This window comes from Lathyrus oleraceus, chromosome 1, assembly GCF_024323335.1.
Source record: "Lathyrus oleraceus cultivar Zhongwan6 chromosome 1, CAAS_Psat_ZW6_1.0, whole genome shotgun sequence".
Classification (NCBI taxonomy): Eukaryota; Viridiplantae; Streptophyta; class Magnoliopsida; order Fabales; family Fabaceae; genus Lathyrus; species Lathyrus oleraceus.
The window spans coordinates 373755988-373767568 of record NC_066579.1 but is presented as its reverse complement, the minus strand read 5'-3'; the positions used below and the strand labels follow the sequence as shown (position 1 = coordinate 373767568).

General features: G+C 36.1%; 1 protein-coding gene and 1 pseudogene across 1 annotated transcript; both read left to right on the top strand.

Moving 5' to 3' along the window:
* The first annotated feature begins 306 nt into the window (after window positions 1-306).
* On the top strand, window positions 307-3629 carry LOC127137493 (putative inactive cadmium/zinc-transporting ATPase HMA3). The gene is made up of 8 exons (XM_051063956.1): window positions 307-533; window positions 679-936; window positions 1015-1112; window positions 1276-1531; window positions 1613-1750; window positions 1849-2173; window positions 2253-2652; window positions 2735-3629. Exons 1-8 carry the CDS (start codon window positions 350-352, stop codon window positions 3440-3442), a joined length of 2367 nt encoding a protein of 788 aa, XP_050919913.1. The 5' UTR covers window positions 307-349; the 3' UTR covers window positions 3443-3629.
* A 5833-nt stretch (window positions 3630-9462) lies between these two features.
* LOC127107823 (polyamine oxidase 2-like) lies at window positions 9463-10322 on the top strand (annotated as a pseudogene).
* The last annotated feature ends 1259 nt before the right edge of the window (window positions 10323-11581 follow it).

Sequence of the window (11581 nt, the reverse complement as noted above, 5' to 3'; positions counted from 1 at the left end):
ATCTAAAAAAATTTTTTTTTTATATGTGAAATGGAGTTGTACCGTAGTCATTTTTATTTTATATTATTTTTTAAGTCAATCATATGATGAAGCCTTAAACATGCCTTGTTTATATTAATTGAGTAATTAATTTATATAAAATATATTTACACTAAATAAATTAAGATGTCATGCAATGAACTTCAAGTTTATCAAAACGTCAGCAACATTTTCCTCAACAAAGTCAGCTCTTGCTTTCTTATTTTATAAATTGCAAAAAAAAAAAAGTGAATTAGTCTTTTTATTTTAGTCTTCAAAACTCTTTGTTTTGTTGTGTTTTTTGTTTTAGAAATAGAGTGAATCAAGAGACATGATGGTTGAGAATATGAATAGAAGTAACTTTGAAGTGTTGGGAATGTGTTGTGCTACAGAAGCAACACTTGTTGAAAGAATTCTGAACCCTCTTCATGGTGTCAAACATGTCTCAGTCATTGTTCCTACCAGAACAGTTACTGTGGTTCATGATCTTCTCCTCATTTCCGAATCGCAAATAGGTTAGTTCTATGTTTTTCATCCTCTAAATTTATACAACATGAATTGGAAATGATATATTACTAGGAGACTGAAGTTGACTTTCTCTATATGTGATGGATCATAACTTCCTTCATCTCATGATCTTTTTTTCTGTGAATATTTCAGTTGATGCGCTGAATACGGCAAGGCTTGAAGCTAGTTGTAGGCCAAAGGGAGAGACCAATAATGAAAAGAAATGGCCAGACATATTTACGATGGCGTGTGGCTTGTTACTCTTACTTTCATTTTTGAAGTATATATGTCCATCTTTGGAATGGTTGGCTCTTGGTTCTGTTGTTATAGGATTCCCTAAAGTTCTATTAAGGGCTATAGCTTCTATTAGAGCTCTTACTCTTAATATCAACATTTTAGTTATATTGGCAGGTAAGGTTTTCTATCATGTTTGCATGTTGTGAATTTGATTGAATGTTCGGTTTATGTCTCATCATTCGTATCTTGCAGTATGTGGAACTGTTGCTTTACAAGATTTTACAGATGGTGGAGTCATAATCTTTCTCTTCTCCATTGCTCAGTGGCTGGAGACAAGAGCAACTCATAAGGTTTTGCGATATCATTTCTTTTGATTTTTTCTTACGTAATAATTTAAAAAATGTAATGATTGAGGGTACTCGCATGTGTGGATGTTACTGACATATGTCGGACACCAGATAGACTTTTGATCTGAAGTTTGATTCCACATTTGTGTTTCCTATCTATATATAGGCAATGGTTGCAATGTCTTCTTTAACAAACATGGCTCCTCAAATGGCCATTGTTGTCGAGACCGGGGAACGCGTCGATGTCAATGATGTTAAGATCAACACCATCCTTGCTGTCAAGGCTGGTGAGGCTATTCCTCTTGATGGAGTTGTGGTTGAAGGAAAGTGTGAAGTTGACGAAAAAATGTTAACAGGAGAATCATTCCCTGTCACCAAAGAATCGGATTCACTTGTCTGGGCCGGAACTATTAATATGAATGGTTAAGACCTCATTTTTCATGTTTCATGTTTTCATTTTCACTCCAAGAGCCTTTCATCATTTTGAGTACATAACTTTTCAGGATATATAAGTGTAAGAACTACAGTGCTGGCAAAAGACACCGTAGTGGCGAGAATGTCAAGATTTGTTGAAGAAGCTTCTAGCAGAAAATCAAAAGCACAAAGATTCATAGATAATTTTGCAAAATACTATATTCCTGGTATGTATCATGTACATCATCAACTTTCTTCTTCTTTTGAAGTTCGAGAAAATAACTTTTCAACAAGTTTTTCTTCTTCTGTTTATGTTGTATTGCAGCGGTTGTGTTGATTTCAGCTAGCATTGCAGTGGTTCCAGCTGCATTAAATGTTACTGATATTGAGAATTGGTTTCACCTATCACTTGTTGTTTTATTGAGTGGATGCCCTTGTGCTCTTATTCTCTCCACACCTGTTGCAATCTTTTGTGCTCTCACAAAAGCTGCAATAAGTGGATTACTATTGAAAGGTGGAGATTATCTTGAAACACTTTCCAGAATCAAGACAGTGGCTTTCGATAAAACAGGCACCATAACAAGAGGAGAGTTCGTCGTAACTGATTTTAGTTCTGCAGATGAATTTAACAATGAAACCTTATTGTACTGGTATGCTTCTTTATTCATGGTTCAAATGTGCTTTTGAAGAATAATAACTTAATTTAGTTAATAATGAAAACTTTTTTAGGATTTCGAGTATTGAGAGTAAATCAAGTCATCCAGTGGCAGGTGCACTGGTTGAATATGCAATGTTGAACTCTATCAAACCAGTCCCGGAAAATGTGGAGAATTTTCAAAATTTTCCGGGGGAAGGAATTTTCGGCAGAATTGATGGGAAGGATATCTACATAGGGAATAGGAGAATTGGTCTCAGAGCTGTCTGTGAAAGAGGTGATTGTATTCAAAGCCATGAGATTTCTTCGTCGAAGAAACAATGCGGCGGAGAAACTCTAGTTGGAGTGTTGAGCCTAGTGGATGCATGCAGAACAGGTGCTTTAGAGGCAATAGAAGAGTTGAAGTTGTTAGGTGTGAGATCAGTCATGTTGACAGGAGATACCTCTCAAGTTGCTATGTATGTTCAGAGTCAGGTATGCTTATAGATTGTGTTTTTCTATTAGACTTTGTCGATTCGTGTTTCTACGGATTTGAACTTAGACTTATTCTTTGCAGTTAAACAATGCTATAGACATTGTTCATGCGGAGCTTCTACCCCATGATAAGGCAAAAATCATTGAGAATTTGAAAAAAGAAGGGCCAACAGCAATGATAGGAGACGGAATAAACGATGCTCCGGCGTTAGCTACTGCTGACATAGGCATTTCAATGGGAATATCAGGTTCAGCTCTTGCAAATGAGACAAGCCACGCGATTCTCATGTCGAACGACATCCGAAAAGTGCCTGAAGCGATTCGTCTAGCAAGAAAAACAACTAGAAAGCTGATTGAGAATGTGGTCATTTCGGTTGGATTTAAATGCGGCATACTTGCATTGGCAATTGCAGGATATCCATTAGTTTGGCTTGCGGTTTTGACAGATGTTGGAACATGTTTACTTGTGATTCTCAATAGCATGTTGCTTTTACAAGAGAATCACAAATATGAAGAAAGAGAATCGGTTAGGTCTAAATATGGAAAGTTTTTGGAAGATAAGACCAAACCATTACTTAAGAAGCAAAGTAGTATTGATGAAGAAAAAGGACTTATTAGTGGTGAAGAGTGTGGTAAAGAGTGTTGTATAAGTGTTACTCATCATGTGGAAACTTCAAAAGAAAACAAAGATGAATCTTGTGGAGTTTCAAAGATGAGTTTACTCAATGGAAATGATAATGGAAACTTTATGTTTGTTGAAGTTCATGTTGTGAAGCATTGCAATGGTTAAAGTTTACAAAAAAATTGGGTACGGTTCAAGGTAATGTTGTAAAAATTATAGATTAGTATTTCAGCACAAGTTGTAATCTATAAACCTAGGGTTGAATTATAGAAATTTTGTGTGTTAAATTTGTAATCAAACCCTGTGTATTCTTTGTCTTTTGAGCAAGGGATTCTGTTGTAACAAGTCCTCATGCAGAAAAAGCATAAATTGATTGTGGTAATGGATGTGTTATGATACATGATTCTAGCATTAATGCTACCTTAGAATCTGATGGCCAAAAGGAAAAATCAGAAACAAGTGGGATTAGTGAGTGCTGCAAGAATATACTTATCCCACATATACATGTGATTGATTTAAATAGTATGTAAGATTAATTCCAAAAATCTTTAAAGTAATTTGTGAAAAAACACGTGTACAAGAAAGTATGTGTGAAGTATTGTGAACGTCTGAATAACAAAATGAAGTTAGATTTTAATGACGCAAAAGTTTGAATTAAAGGAAAAGGAAAATGTAATAAATGACATTAAAAGAAACATAATAAATGATAAGAATAGAAAGTGTTTCAATTAAGAAAGCATAAAGATAATAAAGAAAAGGGACACAACTCACATGTGATTCACAAATTGTTTTGTTCTTTGACTCGGGTACTCCAGTTCTATAGAGAAAGTATATAAATTTTACGATCTTGATTACAATATATGAATATGCTATTTATACTAAAATAAAGGTAGTCTCCATCAGCTTATTCCTAGAAAATACACACATATTTAGAATATGCAACTTAGTCTTATGAAGAATTTCCACGTTGTCAGAACTTAACAACTGCTGAAAACTAGTATCCCACTTCGTAACTGCTTCAAACGTGTAATTTCCTGATTTTCGGAGGTAGTTGTTAAAAACCATTATTGTTAAGACCTCTCTTACGTCTTTGGTCTCCAAAAATCTAAGTTCTGAAGCTCGTCGAACACTTCAACTTCGACATCGCGTCGAGTGATTAATTAAACTTGTTTCTGAGACTCCTCTAAACCATATTTCAAGATCTGCTCTTGAGATTCTTCTAAACCATACTTTAGCACGCTAGTCAAAACGCTCTGGTTAACGTATTTGTTTTTGTCGACTAGTATCAATCAATACTAACATTTAACATTTTCCAATGCATCATTCAATTGACTTCTTTTCAAATAAGAAAGTCAATGGCCTTCTCATAAACCTCGTGGAGATTGTTCAAAGACAACCATAAGTTATCTAGACATATAACAACTACATGAGGTGATCAAGTTTGTTGCTGAAGTCATGAATTATCTAGACACATAACAACTTATTCAGAGGTAAGGGACTCTAAATAACTCATAAGGTAAACTTGGTGACTTCTAAAGTTGTTATGTGTCTAGATAACACATAACAAATAAGGACTTCACGCCAAGATATTCCATAAAATACAAATTGCTTAACACATGTAACTCTGCCACGACATTGACCTCATATGGTTCAATGATTCTACTATTGAGCATTGGGTTATTTGGAACCATTGGTCATTTACGAAAAACATGAGATAAAAAAGACTATCAAAATCAATTTCTAGTGATCGATTTCAAATTTGTGTTCAATTACATAATCGAATAGCATGTGTTGGCAGAGTTAAATGTGGTGTCATCAATATAATGGAGTTAAGTGTGGTGTCATCAATAACTTATTTAAAGTTAAGTGTCACACAAATAACTAGGAAGTAGTTGTAATCAACACTGACTTAGAGGTATACTACTTCTGCTTCCTCATGTCACTAAAAGAGTACGAGGTGGAGGTTGTATACATAAAAACGACTTGAGTTCCCGTGAAGGCACGGGAGGAGGTATGAACGGACTATAGACAAACAAAGATTTCGTGGAGTTTCAAGCATGGATCGACCCATAGAAAAACTAAGAAGTTCGATGTAACACCCACATATAATATATATCTAAAATACATATTATACATAGTGTAATACTGGTATTGAAATACATAAGCGCCTAACGACAACAGGGTGCATACTTACATGTCCAAAAGAAACATAACATGGCACAAAACGTACACAAAAGTGCCCAAAGTAAAAACTAGGAGCTAGATCATTATACAATGATCTCAAAAATATATACACAGTGGAGTAGCTATCCAAACATCAGGTAAGCAAGACATCATTCTATCTTGTCCTTACCCTTCGCCTGCTCAGAACCAACTGAAAAATAATCAACAACATGGGGTGAGATAATAATCTCAGTGGATTCCCTATTTATGGATCCACTCGGCTCTACAGGGTTTTCTAATCAATATTCAACTTAAGTTAACAAGGGAAAGAAGACTTAAGTGATGGGGAACTAACTCGCAATATATGGCAACATGCACCTGAGTTCTCGCAACTCAAAACAAGATCATTATTCAGATTCACGAAACATCAATCCCTGAGCGGACCTACATCTAAGGCAAGCCCAGTTCATGCATGCCCGTATGATTCGACTTCCGCGGTGGATATTGGATCCTCTATGAGTTCCAAACTCATTTCAAGCGACCGTCACCCGTATGGGACTCTAACCCACTTAGGGTATCTTTCACCGTATGAGGCTCTAACCCACTTATGTGTTCACCTTTCCCCCATGTCCGCCGTGTTTGGAGCTCAAACCCGATTGAGGCACGAATCATCGGTCTCACATCCTATTGCTTACGCATCTAACCATATCAAATACAGATGTGCACCACCAAGGAAAAACATTTTGAATACATGATCGATTCCATAAATCATAACAAGATTCATCAATCACAGATGACTTCATTCACCAAAATACACAAGCAATAACATGGCATGTTCCATACAAAGCGTCTCACTCTCAACTATGGCAACCATTCGTTCACGACCTCTACATAAGTGTCGTATGAATGAATGTCGCCTTCTACTGTTATCTAAGTTATAAGTCTAACTTATTGCCTAAATTGATCACTTGGTTAACTCACTAGATTCATTATATAATTCTCACATTAAACATTGATTCAATTCAAGTATAACATCACAATTGATTAATGGTTGATGAAATGCATTTAGAAACATCAAAGAAATGAATTTTGAAGTGTTTGGAATAAGCCAATTGATTGGTTGGGGAAGCCCAATCGATTGGTTCCTCTCACATTTCTGTTTTTCCAAGAATACAGAGGATCAATCGATTGATCCTCAATGTCAATCTATTGGTACCACAAAAATTTCCAATTTTCCAAAATAGTAAGTTTGTGCGATCGATTGGACTCCCCTATCAATCGATTGGTCCTGCTAAAATTTCCTTTTCTTCACAACATAAACTTGACACAATCGATTGTCATTAAGGACCAACCGATTGGTCCTAAGCATTTGCCACTTTTTCATACACAGAGACTTCATTTCTTCTGCAACTTCCAAAATCCCAACCTGCATAATATTTGCTTCACTTCTAACTACCAATCTCTTGACATGAACATAACAACACATCAACAAACTTCCAAACAACAACCACATCATTATGTCACAAGAATCTAATAAATGCAAGAACACACATAGAGACAACATTAATGAAATTTCACATGATTCATAGAGAAACTCATCATAATCAAGAGGAAACATTCATCATATAGCATGGATTCTTATAGTCAACCTATGATTCTACAACCTAAATCCCGAGAAATATTAGGGTTTCTAACTAGAGCACACCTTGAGAAATGGAAGAGGAGGTTGAAGAAGATGATGAGATGAGATGGTGATGAAGATGGGTTCCAAGCTTTTCTTCCTCCACTAGCTTATTTCCTCTTCTTCTCTTGAGCTTCTTCTTCCTCTCCACTAACTTGTCTGATACATAGAGAAATGAAATGGCACAAGGTTGGTAGGTAATGGATAGATATATATGGCCACCATTTTCCACAAGAAATATGTGGTTAGATATGTTGCTAGTAGTAACAAATATCTCAATTGGCACCATACTTGTAATATTTGTTCTACTAGAGCTATTGATCCATTAGTAGTGTTACCAAAATGTCCAATTAATAAAAGGTCAGTCCCAATTAATATTAATTAAGCGAATCTGAATTCACTATTTATCATATTTATCCCAACTAATAACTTTTATAGCACATAGGAACTCAATTGATCTCAATTAATAGGAATTTGGGTATTTAAGGAAATACGGGGTATTACATCCCCCCCCCCCCCTTAAATAAAAATTCATCCTTAAATTTAAATATTACCTGGAAGAGGTGAGGTAAACTTCTCGCATTTCTGACTCCAGTTCCCAGGTAGCATCGCTTGGATGTAATTCATCCCACTAAACCTTAACAATGGGTATCTCTTTATTCCTCGATACCTTAACTTCCCATCCTGTAATAAAACTTGGTAGAGGTTCAAAAGTTAGGTCTGCTTCTACTTCTATCTAATCTGGAAGAATAGGCTAAAGAGAATATGGAATGAACTTTCGAAGTTGAGATTCGTGAAAAACGTCATGCATTTCTGGTAGAGAAGGTGATAAGGCTAATTTGTAGGCTACTTCTCTAATCCTCTCTATAATCTGGTATGGCCCTACGTATCTCGGACTTAGCTTCTGTGACTTAAATGATCCCTTCAGTCTCAATCTTGGAGTCACCTTCAGAAATACATGATCACCTTCATCAAATTTCAATGGTCTTCTCCTGTGATCTGCATAGCTCTTTTGGCGATCTTGTGCTTTCCTTATCTTATCATGAACCATCCTTATTTTCTCTGTAGTCTCTTGAATAATTTTTGGTCCTAAGATTCTTTCTTCACCAACTTCCGTCTAACACAAAGGCGTCCTACATTTCCGTCCATACAAGGCTTCATAAGGAGTCATCCTAATACTTGCATGATAACTATTGTTATATGTGAATTCAATCAATGGTAAGAGCTCCTTCCAATTTCCTCCACTTTTAAGTACACAAGCTCTTAACATATCCTCCAGTGTCTGTATCGTCCTCTCAGTATGACCATCCGTTTGAGGATGATTAGACATACTCACACACAACTTTGATCCCATAGCTTGTTGGATGTAATTCATCCCACTAAACCTTAACAATGGGTGTCATACCCCGATTTTGATCCTGAAATTTTTTTTCATTTTTTTTCTTTTATTTTTGCATTTGCATACATTCATCAGTATAAAATGGATTTTAATATCTTGACTCTTTTTATTTTAATTTGATTTTAATTTCAAATTAAGTTTAATTCCAATTGTCAATTTAATCTTAATTGTTTATTTTTACTAATGATTAAAACTCTAATCGATTTTTATTTCCAAATGAATGTTAGAGTTGATATCCAAGTAATTTTAAATGAATTATAGATTAATTTGTTTTTAATTTGGTTTTTTTTGCTGATTTGTTATTAGTAATTAAATTGATATTCAAACTGATATTGGATTACTCCTAAAAATCCACATCCATTTTTATAATCAAAATCCAAAAATCTAAAATCCATTTTGTATCCATAATGCATCCCAAATCAAAATAATAATACATACATTTCATAACATTCAGTAATATTTAACATTCAAACATCTCCAAACTCATTTTCATACATACATTTTCATGTAACATTCAAGCATAACAATGCATCACATCCATATCTATTTTTAAATCCATATCCAAAACCCATATCCATTTCATTATCCATTTGGAACCAATTTAAACCATAACCATCCAAATAATTATGCATTTCATACAGTCAACTACATTTTCATTCATAACATTCCATACATTCAACTACATTCTCATTCATAACTTTCCATGAAAATCAATAAAGAACCATTTCCATATCAATACATTGCTAGTATTTATCCATGAGAATGAGCATTGATACTAAAATGTGACATTACATGTTGTTCTTACAAAAAGGTCCTACTCCTACACTAGCTCTTATGCTACATGACATGTTCCAAATACTACACTTCATGATCACTACGGACTAACACTTTGGCATGACAATCCGTCCCATCAACAAGCCCAGCATAACCTGCACAAAAAGGAACATGTCAAAACCAGCAGAAAAACCATATAGCAAAGCCATATCATGGTTTCACTTCAGCTCATACATCAGACCTGCCAACAACAGTGGAAAACGAATCATAAGTTCAGCCCAAGCATATCGTATGTACAAAGAAGTTGGTAAAATCTTTGAAACAATTTTGCAAGAGACGGATAATGTAAGACAGGAACGCAGTGAAGGCATGTCCATTCAACGAGCACTTTCAATTGTTTTTTTGAAAGAAAGCCAGAACTCAGGTTGGAGGGCCTTTCACACAAGGTGCTTCAATGGTATTTGTGCCGAATGGAGGGCTGGTTTGCCGCAGATTCTGATTCCATATCATTAAAATATTGGGACGCAGGGTGACAAAGATAGATAGGCGATTTAATGGAGTAAAGGTGACTGCTGAAAATGGGAAGACATCTGTTGCTGATGCTGCTATCATTGTCGTACCCCTTGGAGTGCTGAAAGCAAACATCATAAAATTTGAGCCAAAGCTTCCAGAATGGAAAGAAGCTGTGTGTGCTGATATTGGGGTCGGAGTTGAAAATAAAATAATATTACCTTTTAAAAATGTATTTTGGCCCAATGTTGAGTTCCTGGGAGTTGTTGCCGATACATCTTATGGATGCAGCTACTTTCTTAATCTTCACAAAGCTGCTAATCACCCTGTTCTTTGTTTACGTGCCTGCCGGGCGGCTGGCCAAAGACATTGAGAAAATGTCTGGTGAAGCAGCTGCCGACTTTGCTTTCCCATAACTCAAGAGGACCCTTCCAGACAGCCCCCATCCAATGCACTTCATAGCCTTGCATCTAAGTCCACACAATCAACATGTCCAACATAGTTCAATACCTACAAAATAAATGGAACATAACAAAGCCATATTACGGTTTCATCCCAGTTCATAAGATCCAGCCACATATACAACTGCGATACCTTTGATGAGAACACCCCACCCGTTGATGATCCATAGTACATTTCTTCATTAGGTGCAACAATTTTCAAGGGAATGCAGAGTGGTGATAATGATGCTATCTGGTTAATGCAGGGATGGCTATTTACATATGATCCGTTCTGGAGACCTCCTCAAATGAAGGCTCTTTTGCACTCTGTTCCTGTGGGAAATCTGGTGGTTCTTGATCTGTTTGCTGAAGTTAAACCCATATGGATTACTTTAGAGCAGTTTTATGGTGTTCCTTACATCTGGTGTCTGCACAATTTTGCAGGAAACATTGAGATGCATGGGATATTAGATGATGTAGCATCTGGTCCAATTGAAGCACGAACAAGTGTTAACTCAACAATGGTTGGAGTTGGAATGTCGATGGAAGGTATCGAACAAAACTGCAGGAGCATCTTCATAACCTGCCAAAACCTTTTCCAACTCAGAAAAATCAATGCAAAAAAGAAAGATATAGACGCTTTTGTGACTACTGATTTCAAGCTCATTAACTATAATCCTCACCAAAAGATTGAGTTGAAGATGGCGGTTTAAATTAAGAGACCTTAATCTCCATTTTAGATTTGTTTCTACTGTCTGAAATAAGGCAACAAAAATCTTGTCGGCTAGGAGCAGGTCTGAGCAGGGGTGTTTTGGTTGGTGTAACTTTAATCAAATTGTTGGCAAGCATTCGCTATTGTCGTCCTCTCCGCCAAAGTTACCGCTTCCATCACAGAATCATACCTGCAATCAAATCAACGCAGGCTTTAGGGTGTGATTTGAGGATTGTTATGTTAATCAACAACGAAGGGTTAGAACTTCACCTTATCACAACATTCATCAGCAAACAACCAACAACCCACAGCAATCAACGTGGACAATACCAGAAGAACTCAAACTGGCTCGTGAGCAAGCGCAGAAAACCATTAGCCAGGGAATGGTGTCAAATGCAAGTGATACATCCAATGCTGTTGCTGTTATCACGGACTCGGTGGGAGTGAGAAATCAAACCTAGCAAAAAAACATTGAAATCACAAGGCAAAATTAAACCAATGCTCCGAATTCACTACAGTAAACAAAATAATTACCAAGCCAGTAAGTTCCAGAAATTCCCCAATTTGGGATTAAGACAAAAGCCAGAAGGAAAAGCATATGCTCAGTTTACCCGTTCCAATTCCAGGC